At 47.8% G+C, this 21,157-nt stretch overlaps 1 protein-coding gene across 1 annotated transcript in view; it reads right to left on the reverse strand.

Moving 5' to 3' along the window:
• Window positions 1-21,157, reverse strand: part of LOC124770386 — a 102,473-nt gene that overhangs the window by 60,207 nt on the left and 21,109 nt on the right. Inside the window, exon 2 of the mRNA XM_047249212.1 lies at window positions 10,122-10,359. Coding sequence (XP_047105168.1) covers window positions 10,122-10,359 — 238 coding nt within the window. The remainder of the gene's footprint in view (window positions 1-10,121; window positions 10,360-21,157) is intronic.

A 21,157-nucleotide genomic window follows, 5' to 3' on the forward strand; every position in this document is an offset into this window, starting at 1 on the left:
TATTGGGCTGTTCTCATGTTTCAGTCTCGTCTATGCGAGCTGTCACTAGTCTAACCTCGCCTCTGCTATTGTTACGAGAGCCTTATCTAGGGGTCCTATTATACTGTCAGCATCTTCATCGCCAATAGTTTAAGGTCAATGAGTGATGCGATACTTTTCAGGATTTACTCCCATCTAAGCACAGTCCTGAAAATATTCAAACCTCATATCGCGCACATGCATTCTTTCACCAATGACGCACCGATTGTCGTCCATTGCACACACGAGAATCTATCTCAGTTCTGTCACGCGTAAAATAAGACCGAGCAGTTCGTAGTTTACTCAGTATTAATCACAGCCTTTCTGCGGTTCACACGATACGAAGAGCATAGTGACCGAACCGTGGGTAGTGTCACCCACGCCATCACAACAATCAGCGTTCTTCTCTCTTCGTCACTCCCTACCACTCGACTGTTGAATGTGGTGTGGTCGAAAGAGACTCTGTTACGGTATAACAAAGGTATGTACAATGAAATATTTTTGTTCTTGATGCTTATACAGGGTGGACCATTGATAGTGACCGGGCCAAATATCTCACGAAGTAAGCGTCAAACAAAAAACTACAAAGAACGAAACTCGTCTAGCTTGAAGGGGGAAACTGGATGGCGCTATGACTGGCCCGATAGATGTCGCTGCCATAGGTCAAACGGATATCAGCTGTGTTTCTTTTAAAAATAGGAACTCCCAGTTTTAATTACATATTTTTGTAGTACGTAAAGAAATAGGAATGTTTTAGTTGGACCACTTTTTTCGCTTTGTGATAGACGGCGCTGTAATAGTCACAAATCCATAAGTATGTGGTATCACGTAACATTCCAACACAACGGACGGTATTTGCTTCGTGATACATTAGCCGTGTTAAAATCGACCGTTTACCTATTGCGGAAAAGGTCGATATCGTGTTGATGTATGGCTATTGTCATCAAAATGCCTAACGGGCGTGTGCTATGTATGCTGCTCGGTATCCTGGACGACATCATCCAAGTGTCCGGACCGTTCGCCGGATAGTTAAGCTATTTAAAGAAAAAGGAAGTGTTCAGCATCATGTGAAACGTCAGCCACGACCTGCAACAAATGATGATGCCCAAGCAGGTGTTTTAGCTGGTGTCGCGGCCAATCCACACATCAGTAGAAGAGAAATTGCGCGAAAATCGGGAATCTCAAAAATGTCGGTGTTGAGAATGCTACATCAACATCGATTGCACCCGTACCATATTTCTATTCACCAGGAATTGCATGGCGACGACTTTTAACGTCGTGTACAGTTCTGCCACTGGGCACAAGAAAAATTACAGGACGATGACAGATTTTTTGCACGTGTTCTATTTAGCGACGAAGCGTCATTCAGCAACAGCGGTAACGTAAACCGGCATAATTTGCACTATTGGTCAACCGGAAAGTTCACGATGGCTGCGATAAGTGGAACATCACCGACCTTGGCGGGTTAATGTATGGTGCGGCATTATTGGAGGAAGGATAATTGGCCCCCATTTTATCGATTTATTTATTTATTTATTTATTTATTTATTATTCCGTGGGACCACATTTAGGAGAAGTCTCCATGGTCATGGAACGAGTCAATACATGAAATTATAACACGATTGTAGAAACAGATAAAATGAAATATAAGAAACATATTCAGGCGACAAGTCGTTAGTTTAAATAAAGAAAATCAAGAATGTAACACTGGAATTTGCTTAATTTTTTAGCTCTTCCAGGAGCTCCTCGACTGAATAGAAGGAGTGAGCCATGAGGAAACTCTTCAGTTTAGACTTAAAAGTGTTTGGGCTACTGCTAAGATTTTTGAGTTCTTGTGGTAGCTTATTGAAAATGGATGTAGCAGAATACTGCACTCCCTTCTGCACAAGAGTCAAGGAAGTGCATTCCACATGTAGATTTGATTTCTGCCTAGTATTAACTGAGTGAAAGCTGCTAACTCTTGGGAATAAGCTAATATTGCTAACAACAAACGACATTAAAGAAAATACATACTGTGAGGGCAATGTCAAAATTCGCAGACTATTGAATAGGGGTCGACAAGAGGTCTTCGAACTTACACCATACATGGCTCGAACAGCCCGTTTTTGAGCCAAAAATAACCTTTTTGAATCAGAAGAATTATTCCAAAAAATTATACCATATGACATAAGCGTATGAAAATATGCGAAGTATACTACTTTTCGTGTTGAAATGTCACTTATTTCAGATACTGTTCTAATGGTAAATAAAGCGGCATTTAGTTTCTGAACAAGATCCTGAACATGGGCTTTCCACAACAGCTTACTATCTATCCGTACGCCTAGGAACTTGAACTGTTCCGTCTCGCTTATAACATGCCCATTCTGTCTGATTAAAATGTCAGTTCTTGTTGAATTGTGGGTTAGAAACTGTAAAAACTGAGTCTTACTGTGATTTAGCATCAAATTATTTTCCACAAGCCACGAACTTATATCATGAACTACATTATTTGATAATGTTTCAATATTACACACAAGATCCTTCACTACCAAGGTGGTGTCATCAGCAAACATAAATATTTTTGAATCACCTGTAATACTAGGAGGCATATCATTTACATAAATAAGAAACAGCAGTGGCCCCTGCACCGACCCTTGGGGAACGCCCCATTTAACAGTGCCCCATTGGGACTGAACATCATTACCACTCTCAATATTGCGGAGGATTACCTTCTGTTTTCTGTTCTTAAAGTAGGAGGCGAACCAATTGTAAGCTACTCCCCTTACTCCATAATGTTCCAACTTCTGCAGTAATATTTTGTGGTCAACACAGTCAAAAGCCTTCGCTAAATCAAAGAAAACACCTAACGTTCGCAACCTTTTATTTAATCCGTCCAAAACCTCACAGAGAAAAGAGACTATAGCATTTTCAGTTGTTAAGCCATTTCTAAAATCAAACTGTACATTTGACAGCAAATTATGTGAATTTAAATTCTGCAGTAACCTTGTATATACAACCCTCTCGATAACTTTAGCAACCACCGATGGCATAGAAATAGGTCTATAATTGTCAACATTATCCCTGTCTCCCTTTTTATAAAGTGGCTTCACTACCGAGTACTTTAATCGGTCAGGAAACCGACCACTCCTAAAGGAAAAGTTACAGATATGGCTAAGTACTGAGCTAACATACGTGGAACAATACTTCAGTATTCTGCTAGATACCCCGTCATATCCATGAGAGTTCTTGGTCTTTAGTGATTTGATTATTAACTCAATCTCCCTCTTGTCAGTATCATGGAGGAGCATTTCAGGTAACAGTCTCGGAACACTTTTTTCTAAGAGCGCTATATGATTCCCTGTTGGGACTAGGTTTCTATTTAGTTCACCTGCTATATTCAGAAAGTGATTATTAAGTACTGTACATATATGCGACTTATCAGTAACACGGACATCCCCACTACGCACTGATCCTATATTCTCGACCTGTCTCTGCAGACCAGCCACTTCCTTTACGACTGACCACATGGTTTTAATTTTATCCTGAGACTTAGCTATTCTATCTGCATACCACATACTTTTTGCCTTCCTAATAACTTTTTTAAGCACCTTACAATACTGTTTGTAATGGGCTGCAATGTATGCTTATTTCTACGTAATGTTCTATTGATGTTACTACAAGATGTTTCACCGCATGACAGAATGGCGATGTACTTCCAACATGATGGATGTCCGGAACATAGCTCGAGTGCGGTTGAAGCGGTATTGAATAGCATATTTCATGACAGGTGGATTGGACGTCGAAGCACCATACCATGGCCTGCACGTTCAACGGATCTGACGCCCCCGGATTTCTGTCCGTGGGATAAGTTGAAGGATATTTGCTATCGTGATCCACCGACAACGCCTGACAACATGCGTCAGCGCATTGTCAATGCATGTCGTTACACGTTTTGCCAAATGCATTGAGGTTGACGGACATCATTTTGAGCATTTATTGCATTAATGTGGTATTTACAGGTAATCACGCTGTAACAGCATGCGTTCTCAGAAATGATAAGTTCACAAAGGTACATGTATCACATGGGAATAACCGAAATAAAATGTTCAAACGTACCTACGCTCTGTATTTTACTTTAAAAACCTACCTGTTAGCAACTGTTCGTCTAAAATTGTGACCGATATATTTGTGTCTATTACAACGCCATCTATCACAATGCGAGAAAAGTGGTCCAACTAAAACATTCATATTTCTTTACGTAGTACACAAATATATAATGAAAAATAGGGGTTCCGTTTGACCTATGGCAGCGCCATGTAGCGGGCCAACCATAACGCCATCTGGTTTCCTCCTTCCAGCTAGACGAGTTTCGTTCTTTGTAGCTTTTTCGGTTGTCGCTTATTTCGTGAGATATTTGGCGCCGTCATGATCAATGGACCACCCTGTATACTGATGCAGTCTGAAGCGACCAATGGAAACTTGTACTAAGTCAGGGATTCAAACCGGGGTCTCCTGCTGACTAGGCAGATGCGCTGGCCACTACGCCACCCTGGCATAACGACTTTGGAACCTTAGCGCATCTGCCTCCTTCCCATTCACGCCTCAGCCCACTTGGTATTCACTCTAAACTCAAACAGCATTGCAGAGGCTCTCGAACTCTATTAGAGTAACACCTCCACATCAAACGATTCGGGGATTCGGATTGAAGAGCAATGGATGTGAAAGGGTCGTGGTCCCCTTTCATTATCATTTTATTTGCTTTCCAGTGATACAGAACTCTCCGGCATGCGCGCGAGTGATTGAATGTGGGTGTGTTTCATTTTGCTATACGGTAATTTAGTCTGCTGCAGAGAATCAAAGGTAGTCGTACAGAATGGTAAACCTTGTACACTATTGGCCATTAAAAATTGCTACACCACGAAGATGACGTGCTACAGACGCGAAATTCAACCAACAGGATGAAGATGCTGTGCTATGCAAATGATTATCTTTTCAGAGCATTCACACAAAGTTGGCGCCGGTGGCGACGCCTACATCGTGCTGACATGAGTGAAGTTTACAACCGATTTCTCATACACAAACAGCAGTTGACCGGCGTTGCCTGGTGAAACGTTGTTGTGATGCCTCGTGTAAGGAGGAGAAATGCGTACTATCACGTTTCCGACTTTGATAAAGGTCGGATTGTAGCCTATCGCGATTGCGGTTTATCGTATCTAGACACTGCTGCTCGCGCTGGTCGAGATCCAATGACTGTTAGAGGAATATAGAATCGGTGGGTTCAGGAGGGTAATACGGAACGCCGTGCTAGATCCCAACGGCCTCGCATCACTAGCAGTCGAGATGACAGCCATCTTATCGGCGTGGCTGTAACGGATCGTGCAGCCACGTCTCGATCCCTGAGTGAAGAGATGGGGACGTTTGCAAGACAACAACCATCTGCACGAACAGTTCGACGACGTATGTAGCAGCATGGACTATCAGCTCGGAGACCGTGCCTGCGGTTACCCTTGACACTGCATCACCGACAGGAGCGCTTGCGATGATGTACTTAACGACGAACCTAGGTGCACGAATGGCAAAACGTCATTTTTTCGGATGAATCCAGGTTCTGTTTACAGCATCGTGATGGTCGCATCCGTGTTTGGTGACATCGCGGTGAACGAACATTGGAAGCGTGTATTCGTCATCGCCATACTGGCGTGATGGTATTGGGTGCATTGGTTACACGTCTCGGTCACCTCTTGTTCGCATTGACAGTACTTTGAACAGTGGACGTTACATTTCAACTGTGCTACGACCCGTGGCTCTACCCTTCATTCGATCCCTACGAAACTCTACATTTCAGCAGGATAATGCACGACCGCCTGTTGCGGGTCCTGTACGGGCCTTTCGACTGCTGCCCTGGCCAGCACATTCTCCAGATCTCTCACCAATTGAAAACGGTTGGTCAATGGTGACCGAGCAACTGGCTCCTCACAATACGCCAGTCACTACTCTTGATGAACTGTGGTACCGTGTTGAATCTGCATGGACAGCTGTACCTGTACACAGCATCCAAGCTCTGTCTGTCTCAATGCCCAGGCGTATCAAGGCCGTTATTACGGCCAGAGGTGGTTGTTCTGGATACTGATTTCTCAGGATCTATACACGCAAATTGCGTGAAAATGTAATCACATGTCAGTTCTAGTATATTTGTCCAATGAATACCTGTTTATCATCTGCATTTCTTCTTGGTGTAGCAATTTATTGCCCAGTAGTGTAGTTTTCAGGTAGGCAAAGAGGTTTGCCCCTTTGTGTGAATGTTACCGGTGTTAGGTTGGTGGCGGAAGCCTCATCTCTGGGTTTTCCTGGCCACGGGGTCGCGTGGGAGACGTTAGAGTGTGTGGACAGTCAGTCTGCTTCCAGCTCGCCGAGGGTCTGCAGCTGAAGTCTCTTCGAAGAAGGGTGAGCTGACTTAACCGCGTGGCCCTTTGTCTCATAGCAAGAGGGGAGACTTTAGATTTTGGTCTCGCGTTTCATCTTATAAAGATTGATTTGCTGGGTCCCAGCAAGGAATGCAAGTCTTTTGCAGACTTTCAGTTTGATTCCTAGACTTGACTTTGATCCGTAAGAAGAACATAGCACAAAGGTGTTGCATACGTTGAAGCCCCCACGGTTCAGTGTGAATGTTTGTGTGCCTGCAACTGCGTGTGTATGCATTCTAATCTTTTCAGAATCTTGGAAATTTTTGCTTCTTTGTGAATTTTCTTTGTCTAATTACTTTATGCCCGGTGGAAACCATCCACATGGGTTACTATTGGAGTTTGTTGGTCCTCTGCCATTATTCTTTGTCTGTTCAAATGTGTCCTGTGTAAGATGTTAATTGTTCGCGACTGCATGGTTTGATGTTACTAAAATATGGCGACTGTACGTAGAAATTGTGTCTCCACGAACCACGTGGGCACACGAGTCTGTTGTGAAACGCATAGCGTTTCACAAGCATTTGTACTTAGTTACCAGGCAGCAGCAGTCTATAGAAGCATTACATCAATGTTTTAGGGAATAAATAATTTTGCCTCCAATCTTATCCAGTGTACCGATGCTACGTCTCAGTTAACTACGCCATTTACCGTGTTGTTTTCCTTGTTAGCCCATCTATAGTGTTGCCATGTGCACAGGTCCAATAATTAGTGTCCTTTTCTTATTTAAAACAAATGCTTTGGAATAGATCTTGTTTTCAGCAATGTTGCTGCAAGGTGCACATATGCACAGTGTTCGTGCTCTCTTTACATTATTCAATACTTGATTGACCAGAACACTGCGTGGATCATATTAACAATTACATTCAATTCTTATCACTTACTTCACAATGAATGTACTTTTGTGAGTTTTCTTATAAATAAATTAAGTAATTATCCAACTCAGCGCAACCTCTTATATGTTGTGTGGCTAGCGTTGGTGGCGACCAAATCTTTTACACTGATTTCAATGTCTGATAGCATTTTCTTATTAAAAGTGCGCGTGGCTCTTTCAGCCATTGGGATACATTCAAAGTGCGCTTCACGCTACTTACACATTCTACGGAAGGCGTTCTATCTCCTACATGTTAATGACGAATATGCTGCCATGTACCCTACGGTCGCCTAAAGAGATCGATAACCCCTTAGACACTGAAGCATTACGGGGTTGCATACGTGCAAGGCGTAGCCTCCCCGGCCAGCGTCGAACAAGGACGACAGGCGGCAAAAAAATCGTCGCCAGAGGTCCTCCGAGCCAGGGACCTATTTTCTCGGGAATGTCACGTGCGCGGAACTTGATCTTCTGTGTCCCAGGTATATAGCCCGGCGCAAGCCAACAAGTCGGCAGTCGGCTGCACCGGAGCTCTGGGCCAGTTACTGCGCCGGTTCTTAGCAGCCCATCAGTCAGAGCCCGGTCGGAAGCCGTCACAGTGGGACCAACGACTTTCCATCGACACCGCAAGACGTACCTGTCGGCCAACAATGCCGAACGCTCAGCTCTGTCTTTAGCGACTATCAGTGACACAGTCTTCATGTCTCTCTACGTTTATGCAATGTTCCAGGCCTGTATCAGAAGTTGTAATAGTTTTTTGTTGAAGAGAATTTTTCCTTGGTTATTACATTTCTCTACTGTGGTCCGAATAAACACCTGTTCTTGATTACCTCCGTTTTATTATTGAGCCCTTTCTTTGGGGCGACGTCGTTGTTTTCCCGGGTAGTGTGAGTGGGCGAGTTTGGTACTCAGGAGGAGCCAGGTCCGTGCAGTGTCAGAACACGCTGGGGCCGCTGGCGGAACGCATGGACATTTCACAATATATATAAATGACCTAGTAGATAGTGTCGAAAGTTCCATGCGGCTTTTTGCGGATGATGCTGTAGTATACAGACAAGTTGCAGCATTAGAAAATTGCAGTGAAATGCAGCAAGATCTGCAGCGGATAGGTACTTGGTGCAGGGAGTGGCAACTGACCCTTAACATAGACAAATGTAATGTATTGCGAATACATAGAAAGAAGGATCCTTTATTTTATGATTATATGATAGCGGAACAAACACTGGTAGCCGTTACTTCTGTAAAATATCTGGGAGTATGCGTGCGGAACGATTTGAAGTGGAATGATCATATAAAATTAATTGTTTGTAAGGCGGGTGCCAGGTTTAGATTCATTGGGAGAGTCCTTTGAAAATGAAGTCCATCAACAAAGGAGGTGGCTTACAAAACATTCGTTCGACCTATACTTGAGTATTGCTCATCAGTGTGGGATCCATACCAGGTCGGGTTGACAGAGGAGATAGACAAGATCCAAAGAAGAGCGGCGCGTTTCGTCACAGGGTTATTTGGTGAGCGTGATAGCGTTACGGAGATGTTTAGCAAACTCAAGTGGCAGACTCTTCAAGAGTGGCGCTCTGCATCGCGGTGTAGCTTGCTGTCCAGGTTTCGAGAGGGTGCGTTTCTGGATGAAGTATCGAATATATTGCTTCCCCCTACTTATACCTCCCGAGGAGACCACGAATGTAAAATTAGAGAGATTCGAGCGCGCACGGAGGCTTTCCGGCAGTCGTTCTTCTTCAGAAACGCTTTCCTTGCCATTGCCAGGCTACGTTTTATATCCTCTCTACTTCGACCAGTATCAGTTATTTTGCTCCCCAAATAGCAAAACTCCTTTACTACTTTAAGTGTCTCATTTCCTAATCTAATTCCCTCAGCATCACCCGACTTAATTCGACTACATTCCGTTATCCTCGTTTTGCTTTTGTTGATGTTCATTTTATATCCCCCTTTCAAGACACTGTCCATTCCGTTCAACTGCTCTTCCAAGTCCTTTGCTGTCTCTGACAGAATTACAATGTCATCGGCGAACCTCAAAGTTTTTATTTCTTCTCCGTGGATTTTAATGCCTACTCCGAACTTTTCTTTTGTTTCCTTTACTGCTTGCTCAATATACAGATTGAATAACATCGGGGAATGGCTAATACCCTGTCTCACTCCCTTCCCAACCACTGCTTCCCTTTCATGCCCCCGACTCATAACTGCGACCTGGTTTCTGTACAAATTGTAAATAGCCTTTCGCTCCCTGTATTTTACCCCTGCCACCTTTAGAATTTGAATGAGAGTATTCCAGTCAACATTGTCAAAAGCTTTCTCTAAGACTACAAATGCTAGAAACGTAGGTTTGTCTTTCCTTAATCTTTCTTCTAAGATAAGTCGTGAGGTCAGTATTGCTTCACGTGTTCCAACATTTCTGCGGAATCCAAACTGATCTTCCCCGAGGTCGACTTCTACCAGTTTTTCCATTCGTCTATAAAGAATTCACGTTAGCATTTTGCAGCTGTGACTTATTAAACTGATAGTTCGGTAATTTTCGCATCTGTCAACACCTGCTTTCTTTGGGATTGATATTATTATATTCTTCTGGATGTTTGAGGGTACTTCGCCTGTCTCATACATCCTGCTCACCAGATGGTAGAGTTTTGTCATGACTGGCTCTCCCAAGGCCGTCAGTAGTTCTAATGGAATGTTGTCTTGAGGTATAGGAAAAGTGAATGGCAGTGTAAGGACAAATGTAAGAAGAGTACAAGAGTAGTAGATGTAAGATTGGTGGTTGGGGCTTTCAGTGGCGTACGTACCCCGACGCAGAGCAGGAGTCTATGCAGTCGGCAGCGACGAAGCACGCGAGGTCCATAGCGAGCTGGTTGTTGGCCGTGGTGTCAGTGAGGCCGGCGAGAGCAGCCAGGCCGTCGTCACATCCCTCGTACCCGAGGCTCTGGCGTCCCAGCATCCAGCTCGTTATCAGGCGAAGCATGGCACGCTCCCCGATGGACCGATACTGGAGGGTCTTGTAGGCTATCAACACATCAGTGCGGCCTGCAAAACGTTGTAACGTATTACTATCTTTACGACGTTTCTCGTCGAGCCATATGCGTTACTTGCATTTCTAGCTGCTTTTTTCACACAAATAATGATAAAAATTCAGAAATTCAGGGTCGCCACCAGCCCAAGCCCTTCCTAACCATTTACAAAATAAAACGGAGCTGGAAAATATTAGTGTAATTACTTTAATAATTTAATTACAAGTACGCAAATTTCTTCAAGCAGCCAGATAAATATCACTCCGTGTCGTGCAAGATGCAAATTCCAAAATGAGATTTTCACTCTGCAGCGGAGTGTGCGCTGATATGAAACTTCCTGGCAGCTTAAAACTGTGTGCCCGACCGAGACTCGAACTCACAGTTTTAACGTGCCAGGAAATTTCATATCGGCGCACACTCCGCTGCAGAGTGAAAATCTCATTCTGGAAACATCCCCCAGGCTGTGGCTAAGCCATGTCTCCGCAGTATCCTTTCTTTCAGGAGTGCTGGTTCTGCAAGATTCGCAGGAGAGCTGCTGTAAAGTTTGGAAGGTAGGAGACGAGGTACTGGCAGAAGTAAAGCTGTGAGGACCAGGCGTGAGTCGTGCTTCGGTAGCTCAGATGGATAGTCTGCCGCCGGCAGTGCTGCGAGACGGTCACACGCCAGAGCGGGCGAGGCGCGCACGGTGTGTTTGTGTTTACTTCGGCCGCTGTCAGTGCCGTTTTCCCTTCTAGACCACCATGGCACACAACTATCGGAAGAAGACATTACGTTTCAACTTTTGTTCCGACTTCGCCCGACCCAAGGCCCTGGAGGTAGAACGATTTATTCGCGATGAAGTTAAAATATCACCAACGGATCTAATTGGTATCCACTTGTCCATAGTTAGCAGTACCGTCTACGTCAAAATGATCAACGATGCGGCGTGCGACAAGGTGCTTCAAGAGGCAAAACGTGGACTGCGCTTCTGTCATTCCGACGGCAATGTCGGACCCGTTACCGTCGATCACGCAGGTCTCGGCACACGGACGATAAGGATCTTCGAACTGCCGTTCGAACTACCTGCAGACGTCGTCATCGAGGCGCTCCGTCCCTATGGCAACGTTCTGGAACATGTTGCCGAACGATGGGTACAATTTCAAACCTATCCAGTTTTAAACGGTGGTCGACAGGTCCGCATCGAGTTGCAGAAACACGTGCCTTCCTATCTACGTATCGGAGGCTGCCGTGCCATTATAATGTACGACGGCCAACCTCGGACCTGTTCCGGTTGCGGGAAAGAAGGTCATCTACGGTCTGAATGCATTCAACGACGTGTCGCGCAGCTCCCGTTGTCGGAAGCGTCCGTCACACCCACGATGACCGCCCTGCCGGTCACTTACGGAGCGGCTCTCGCCACGTCTACAGTTTCGTCCAGTCCGTCGCCCGGTCCTTCCAAACGGCACGTCCCACCGTCCCAGTGCAGACGTCCCACCTGACAACCTTGCCGCCGAACGGGCTCCCGCACCGAACGCTGAGGAGAACAGTACTTTTTCACAACACCTGTTTGACCATTTCATTGTACCCACCGACGCCTTCGAACCAGGTCGACGCTCCTCCTTGCCGTCGTCCGACACTGAGGAACACGTGCGCAAACAACGCTCGCCACGCAGGCGCAAACGCCGTCGCCGTTCACCCACGGGCTCTCAAAGCGTCGCCACCCGCGACGACGAAGACGACACCCAGCCAGCCGACATTTCCACGCAGAGGTCGGCGGACAACTTTCAAGATAAACAAGACGTTTCGCAGGACGGGACCACCATGGAGGTCGCCACGCACAATGTAACGATCGGTGCGCCGGTTGAGACGCCTGTCTCCCCGCCGGCAACTCCAGATCTCTCTCACCACGACGCAATTCCCATGGACATTGGACAGACCCACGGCACAGGAGGATGACATTGACGAAGATACGCCCCCTCCTCCGGATGAGTTGCCTCCGCCGGACAAGGCTGCCTGTTAACATCAAAAGCGAGGCACTGCAGCTGATGGGACGGGACTTCCTGTCGGTGCCCTCCTCTTACTTCCCTTGGTGATGGTAGATGCGCGTCCACCACCACTGAAACAAACGTACCGGTTTACCACACTGAACATCAACATGATCGGCACTGCACCCAAGCTGCAACTCCTATGTGACATGCTTCGGGCCTCTGACGACGACGTCGCCCTTCTTCAGGAAGTACGCGTTGCCACACTACCACTAGTCTACGTCTACGACTCATACACGTCCACATGTGATCAATCAGGGCGTGGAGTGGCTTTCTACATACGCGAAGGAATCCCACTCAAGGACACGACAATCCTTCCCTGTGGAAGAGGCATGACTGTTACCATCTTCGTCACGCGCGTCATCAATATCTACGCTCCGTCTGGCTCCACGAACCGTCGGCAGCGGTCCACTTTCTTCGGACATGACGTGGCGCCCCTGTTTTCTGGACGTTATGATCGCCTTATCATGGGAGGCGATTTCAACTGTCCTCCATCCGCAGGACCAAATGCCTGGTTATTCGCCATGCCCGGCGCTGCTCACCTTAATCGAAGATTTTCATCTAGTGGACGTTTGGGAGAAAATTCATGGCAATACCCCCGGTTTTACCCATTATACAGCACATTCTGCGAGCAGACTGGACCGGTTTTATATCTCTGCCCACCTTGGCAATGAAGTCGCCCAAGCTGAACGATGGCCCCTTGCATTTTCGGACCACTGCGCCGTCATTTGTTCCCTGGCTCTGCCACCTCAGTCAGTGTGCCGCAGCAGAGGTTACTGGAAGCTTAATACCTCCCTCCTTAATGATCCACACTGCCGACAATGTATTGCCACTACATGGGAGTCTTGCGAAAGACGCCTTCCGCAGTACACATCCACGTTCCATTGGTGGCTCACATGTGCCAAACCTGCAATCAGAAAGGCCTTCATACAATGTAGCAAGGAAGCAGCAGCATGGCATCGAGAAACCACAAATTTTCACTACGCCGTCCTCCGTGAGCTCGATGCAGTCCCTCCATCACCTGACACTCATAGGGAACGACAACGTACTAAAGCTCGTCTCCTCTCTCTTCAACGTGCACGACTGCATGGTGTCGTAGTGCGTTCCCGACGACAAGACCTCCTCCACGACGAAACCCCATCCACAATCCATGCCGCATCCGACCATAGTCGTCGACGTCGGCTTTTCGTCCCCAACATCACGACCTCCGATGGTGTTCACCACACAACACAGGCGGCAGTGATGTCTGCCTTTGCTGAACATTATCGCCAATTTTATGATGATGAACCGGTGGCGACGCCCATTTCTGGTGATCTCCGTCCTTCCCCTGATCGGACCCTCACCGTAGCGGAGTCAACGTCCATGATGTCTGCAATCACCGCAGAAGAGGTGGTAGATGCGATCAACAAGGGGGCCAAGAACAAATCACCCGGACCAGATGGTCTCCCGGTGGAGTTTTACCGAGCGTTCACCACGTTAATGCTTCCTCGCTGGACGGAAATGATTCAGGAACTCTTTACTCCGTCCTTCCCAATTCCACCTGAATTCGTCACTGGCATTCTTCTACCTGTGCCTAAACCGAAGGGAGGGTCTCATGTCTCTGCACATCGCCCCCTTACACTACTGAATGCAGACTATAAAATCTATGCACGCCTCTTAGCAGCGCGCACACGCACCGTCTTACCTACGGTCCTTTCACCTGAGCAGACTGCACGTGGTTGTGGAGCCACCTTACAAACAGCCCTAGGAGAATGCCGTGACCTCATTGCACTGGCGTCGGTTTGTCGCCTTCGTGCAGCACTGGTATTCGTAGATTTCACGACTGCCTTTCATCGCGTTCGACACCCATTCCTCCTCATGGTGGCGACACGTATGAGGTTCCCTTTACTTTTTGTCGATGCCATTCGCCGGTTACAACTTCCCGCGGTCTCGAAGGTACAAGTCAATGGGAGGCTTGTAGGACCGATTCCTATACGCCGCTCTGTGCGTCAAGGATGCCCTATGTCTACTTTACTATATGCCATTGCACTTGAGCCCCTCATCACTGGACTTACCTCTAGACTGCAGGGCCTCACTTTGCGAGCCTACACATTTCACTGTAGGGCTTATGCGGACGATCTCCTCTTTCTCACCTGGTCCTCCACGGAACTCAATGACGCCATCCAATGGATCCACCAGTATGGACGTCTTTCTGGTAGCATTCTTAATGTCCGTAAATCGACTAAGATGCACATTGGGCGCGGCCTCCCGGCTATTGTGCCGACCCCACTCCCAGTCAGTGCCACCCTTCGTTACTTGGGTATCGAATTTACGAGCTCCACACACCGCACAGTGGCCCTGGATTACCGGCGGCTTTTGCAGTCGTTTCGGCCCCATGTCCGCGGTCAAGTGCACCGTAACTTAAACCAACTCCAACGTGTGTTCAATGTCAACATGTATGTCGCCCCTAAACTGGTACACGTCACCCAGATCCTACCAATGCCGTTACTCCTTGGCCGCCACATCCAATCAGCCTTTGGATATTTCGTGTCAGCAGGGGCACTTTTCAAAGTCCGCTACAACACTCTAACACTGTCTCCTGCAAAAGGTGGCCTCGGACTCGTCAACGTGCGGGCACGATCTTCTGCACTCTTTGTCCACACTCTGTTGCGACACTGGCAGGGGCCGGTCCCGTCCTTAACACGCAGTCTCTTATGAGGTGTCACCGCCAGACACCACACTTGCTAGGTGGTAGCCTTTAAATCGGCCGCGGTCCATTAGTATAAGTCGGTCCCGCGTGTCGCCACTGTCAGTGATTGCAGACCGAGCGCCGCCACACGGCAGGTCTAGAGAGACTTACTAGCACTCGCCCCAGTTGTACAGCAGACTTTGCTAGCGATGCTACACTGACACATACGCTCTCATTAACCGAGACTATAGTTAGCTTAGCCTTCAGCTACGTCATTTGCTACGACCTAGCAAGGCACCATAGCATTTGATATATTTCTTGTGAAGCATGTACAAACAAGAGCGATGTTCTCTAATTGTGGATTAAAGTTAAGTATTCCAAGAACTACGTTCTTTTCTTTATAGGATAATTACTTTACCTTGTTCCAGACCTCACGCCAGTCTGCGGGAGCTTAAGCGCGTGCCTTTCGGCTTCCTCTCATAGTGACTTGGCTGTCTTCCCAAGTCACAACATTTTGGCGACGAGTCGCAAAAGGGTCTTCTTCTTTATACTCGCTTAAATTACTTGTGTCATGGCTTCGCCACAATCTCCAGAAGTACTGTACGAATTTTATCGCTTACAGAATCAGCAGACGCAGGCCTTATTGGATGCCCTTGGACAGCTCGGCCAGGGTCAACGTGCAATGCAAAACGATACGGCCGCCGCTTCACCGCTACCGCAGCCACAACACGCAGTTGCACCACCTTTTCGTCCTTTTGATGTGGCACTGGAAAGCTGGACGGAGTGGTCACGCCAATTTGGATTCCAGCTCGCCGCCTACAGAATTCAAGGCATTGAGCGGCAGCCTTTTTTGCTTTCTTGTGTAGGCGTCCAGACGTACCGAGTGATAGTGAAATTATTTCACCGACGCGACGTAGCAACTCTGTCATACGACGAAATTTTGTCGGCATTAAATGCATATTTCAAATAATCAGTCAATGTCGTTGCAAAAAGGTATATGTTCTTTCATACAAAACGTGCGGCTGGTCAAACTAATCGGGAGTGGATTGCAACTTTGCAAGCCCTTACTAGGGATTGTGCTTTTGAGTTTGAATGTGGCCTCCCTTATTCAGATACTATGGTACATGATGCAATTGCACAGAACGTTTCTGATGTTCGTATCAGGGAACAGATTTTGCGACTAGTCAATCCCTCCCTTCAACAAGTGATGGACATATTGGATAGGCAAGACACACTTGACTTTGCTCAGGAATCATTTGCAACTTCGCCAGCTGTGTGTGACATTAACCGGCCCGCCGGGCGCGCTGCACAGAACAGTAAACAGCCCTCGCGCCCGTCCGCGCAGCTGCCGCCAAGCACTCCGCTAAGTGTGCCGTGCAAGCAAGCAAATGCAGTGATAAAATCATGTCCGCGGTGTGCTACTAGACATTCGCGTGAGAATTGCCCGTCACGCCAAGTTATTTGCTTTTTCTGTAATAAAAAGGGACATGTTCAGAGCGTTTGCCAGAAAAAGCTCAGATCGGACACTCCCAACCATTCCAGGCAATTTGCTTCACGCCGGAAATGGAATCGAACCAAGAATACCCAGGCTCGTGAACCGTCGCCCATGGAAATTCATGCAGTTCATTCCACTCCGCCCAGTGCCACTTTCTCTATCAGTGACTGTGTTCGTCCCACAAATAGTGTGCGTCGCCGTCGACGGAAATCCCGTCAAGACGCAAGTGCTTCTGTACCAGAGCCTGTTCACGTTGCACGAGACAGTCGCTCTTGTCGTCGGCAGGACAATAAACTTTTTGTAGACTTGGACATTAATGGCAACGTGGTCCCATTCCAGCTCGATACCAGAGCTGCAGTTTCATTGATCAATAAAGACACGTACAAACAAATGGGCACACCTCTCTTGCATGCCGCAAATGTTAAGCTAACTACATATTCCGGTCACACGATCCCTGTGTTAGGACAGTGCAGCCTTCTTGCAACATACAAGGGACAAACAAAACTTGTGTCTGTTTACGCCCTTCGTCCTTCTTCTGCAGTGGACTTGTTTGGTTTAGATTTATTCCAGTTGTTTAACTTGTCTATAGTAAATCAGGTACTATCAGTGAATCATACTGTGCCTTCAGATAGTGTTTCTCGTCTATGTGAAGAGTTTGCAGACATTTTTGCACCGGGCCTTGGTTGCGCTATGAACTATAAAGCACATTTGGAACTGAAAGTCAACGCGCAACCGAAATTTTTCAGAGCGCGCAATGTTCCCCACGCATTGCGTGATGAAGTTGCAAGAACATTACACGATTTGAAATCACAACGTGTGATTGAACGTGTGCAGGCTTCTCTCTGGGCTTCACCCTTAGTAATATTGCCAAAACCTTCAGGAAAATTGAGACTTTGTGTGGACTTCAAAACTACAGTGAATCCGCAACTAGTGATTGCAACTTTTCCTTTACCCCGCCTGGAAGATCTTTTTGACAAACTGTACCCGGGTAAATATTTTTCGAAGTTGGACCTAGCGGATGCGTACTTGCAAATTACGGTGGACGAAGAATCCCAGCGTGTCTTGGTGGTTAACACGCATCTTGGTTTGTACCAATTCAAAAGACTACCATTCGCGTGTGCATCCACCCCTGCATTGTTTCAGCAATATCTGCAAACTGTTTGTGCCTCGGTCCCTACTGCAGCAAACTATCTGGACGATATTGTGATCTCCAGAAAGACGGAAGAAGAACATTTAGCCAATCTCAGAACATTAATTCAGGTCTTGCGACAAAATTGTCTTCGCTTGCGGAAGGACAAATGTGTGTTTTTTGCTCGTGACCTACCCTATCTGGGCCATGTACTCAATGCCCAAGGCATACATCCCAGTCCAGAGCACCTCCGCGCCACACAAGACTTGCATTCGCCGCAGAATTTGAAGCAGCTACAGAGTGTGCTGGGAAAAATTAATTATTACCACAGATATGTGCCACATGCCTCTTCCATTTCAGCTCCGCTTCATCGGTTACGCCGTAAAGGTGTTCAGTTTGTCTGGACGACGGAATGCGAACGCGCCTTTCGCCAGTTGAAATCGGCGGTGCTTACCCATACTTGCCTTACGGCATTCGATCCCCAGAAACCCCTTTTGTTGATGGTGGATGCATCGGATTTCGGGATCGGTGCTATGCTTGCGCACAAAGATGGATCGCATGATCGCCCTATTGCCTTTGCGTCCAAATTGCTCTCGTCTGCGCAAAGAAATTATTCACAGATAGAGAAAGAAGCTTTGGCTCTCGTCTTTGGTGTTACTATGTTTAATGATTTCTTGTATGGTCGTCACTTTACCATCATCACAGACCACAAACCTTTGACGTCGCTTTTTCATCCGAACAAGCCTGTACCTCCACGTACAGCGCAGATATTCATTCGCTGGTCTCTTTTCCTCTCGCAGTACCGCTACGATATCTTGTATCGGTCCACTGCTAAGCACGGAAACGCCGATGCGTTGTCCCGTTTGCCTGTTGCTGAGGACAGAGCATTCGATTCTTCCGAACTTGCTTGCCTGCTCATTGACGCGGAAACCGATGAAGTGGTCGAATCGTTTCCGATTGATTTTCGTCGTGTGGCTACGGCCACAGCTGCTGACCCTGTCCTTGCTACCGTTTTGCGTTTTGTTGCTACGCAATGGCCCTTGTCACAGTGACGGATCGAGGATCCGTTGGTTCGCCGATTTTTTGCTCACAAGGAGAGACTTTTTGTTCGCCGTGGTGTTTTGCTGTTGCGTTCTGATAATGATCAGTCCAGGGTCGTAGTCCCACGTTCGTTACAGTCCTCTTACGGCTTCTCCACCAAGGACATTGGGGTATGGTGAGAACGAAACAACTTGCTCGTCAACACTGTACTTGGTTCGGAATCGATGCTGCGATTACGAATATGTGCTCTTCTTGCATGGCGTGTGCCGAACAACACTCTGCACCACCGCGGAAATTCTTTGCATGGCCGAAAGCCACTTCCCCTTGGCAACGCTTGCACATCGATTTTGCTGGTCCATTCTGGAATGCTCGATGTTGGTTCTGGTCGATTCCTTCAGTAATTTTCCTTTTGTTGTCCGGATGTCTTCCATGACGTCATCTGCCACCATCCAAGCGTTATCCGCTATCTTTTGCATTGAAGGTCTTCCACGGACTATTGTTTCCGACAATGGCCCACAATTCATGTCCGCAGAATTTCAGTCATTCTGCAAGGCCAATGGTATTCAACATCTGACATCCGCGCCGTTTTCGCCTCACTCAAACGGTGCCGCTGAACGATTGGTTCGGTCTTTCAAGTCACAGATGTTGAAGTTGAAAGAGTCGCATTCTCGGGAGGACGCGTTATTGCTCTTCTTGTCCTCGTATCGCTCTCAGCCCCGAGATGGTCGCTCGCCGGCTGAGTTGCTCCACGGTTGTCCTCATCGAACCTTGATGTCTTTGCTGCATCCGCCGCATCAGGTTCCTGTGCAGCGGCAGCCACCTGTTTTTGCTCCAGGCGACGTTGTATACTATCGCAACTATCGCGGTTCACGGCGTTGGCTCGCAGGGCGCATTCTTCGCTGCCTCGGCCGCGCTATGTATCTGGATTTGGGGGCTTCTGGTGAGGTGCGTCGGCATCTCGATCAGCTGCGCCCCTGTCGTGCACGGGTTCTGCCGCTCCCCGTCTGCTTTCATCGACGGTGCCGTCCGGTCAGCGCCCTGGGGACCCATCTACTGGCTCGCCTCAGCCCCAGGTGTTACCGACGATGCCTTCCATTTCCCCATGGCGACGCGCCGCCGCCGCCGCCGGTCCTCCCGCCGGCGCCGCCCGCAGTGGACGCTTCGCTGCAGCCGCCAAGCGCCTCCCTGGGTCACGCGCCGCCGATCGCTTCCCGTGACCAGCTGTCCTCCGCCATGGAACTCTTGCCCGCTCCGGACCAGATGTCGTCTTCGCCCGTCGGGTGCCCCAACGCGACGGAGGTCGACCCTTCGGCCCCTCCTGTCTCTCTCCGGGCGCATACACCGCATGTTGGCGTGCACCCTGGACTAGGTTTTCAGGCGTTTCCTAGCTCCCCTCGGATCGAATGGCCGGGTGTGGGTGGCACAGCCTCGCCTGTTGTTAGGCTCCCCACCTCGTCGCATACGTCAACATGGGGTCCTCCCCACGGCGGGTGGAAGCCTTATAACACAACTGTACGCCGATTTGCGGGGGAGGAATGTGGTGTCACCGCCAGACACCACACTTGCTAGGTGGTAACCTTTAAATCGGCCGCGGTCCATTAGTATACGTCGGTCCCGCGTGTCGCCACTATCAGTGATTGCAGACCGAGCGCCGCCACACGGCAGGTCTAGAGAGACTTCCTAGCACTCGCCCCAGTTGTACAGCAGACTTTGCTAGCGATGCTACACTGACACATACGCTCTCATTTGCCGAGACGATAGTTAGCTTAGCCTTCAGCTACATTTGCTACGACCTAGCAAGGCGCCATAGCATTTGATATATTTCTTGAGAAGCATGTACAAACAAGAGCGATGTTCTCCAATTGTGGATTAAAGTTAAGTATTCCAAGAACTACGTTCTTTTCTTTATAGGATTATTACTTTACCTTGTTCCAGACCTCACGCCAGTCTGCGTGAGCTTAAAAGCGTGCATTTCGGCCTCCTTCAGCAACACGGTGTTGGCACTTCTGCCAACACTTCATCTTAGATATCCTCCGACCAGCTTCTCTTGACCCACCGATCAATGTGGCACCTATTTCTCCATTATTGTACCACGTCGCCAATTGTTTCACAGAACTCAGCTACGTTCGGGCCAATCTTCCAGTCACCCGTCCTCCCCGTACAAGAGATTATTATCGTTTGTTTATGCTGTCCAACCCTTGCGATCCCATGGTGCTACAGATTCCTGACATTAACTGGCACACGGTTTGGGGGTGTGTGCATGCACCCTTTTTACCGTCGTTTGTGTCTGCACTCTGGTATATTTTAGTCTATGGAAAAAAAAATGGTTCAGATGGCTCTGAGCACTATGGGACTCAACTGCTGCGGTCATTAGTCCCCTAGAACTTAGAACTAGTTAAACCTAACTAACCTAAGGACATCACAAACATCCATGCCCGAGGCAGGATTCGAACCTGC

This window comes from Schistocerca piceifrons, unplaced genomic scaffold (genome assembly GCF_021461385.2).
Source record: "Schistocerca piceifrons isolate TAMUIC-IGC-003096 unplaced genomic scaffold, iqSchPice1.1 HiC_scaffold_822, whole genome shotgun sequence".
NCBI classification, from domain to species: domain Eukaryota; kingdom Metazoa; phylum Arthropoda; class Insecta; order Orthoptera; family Acrididae; genus Schistocerca; species Schistocerca piceifrons.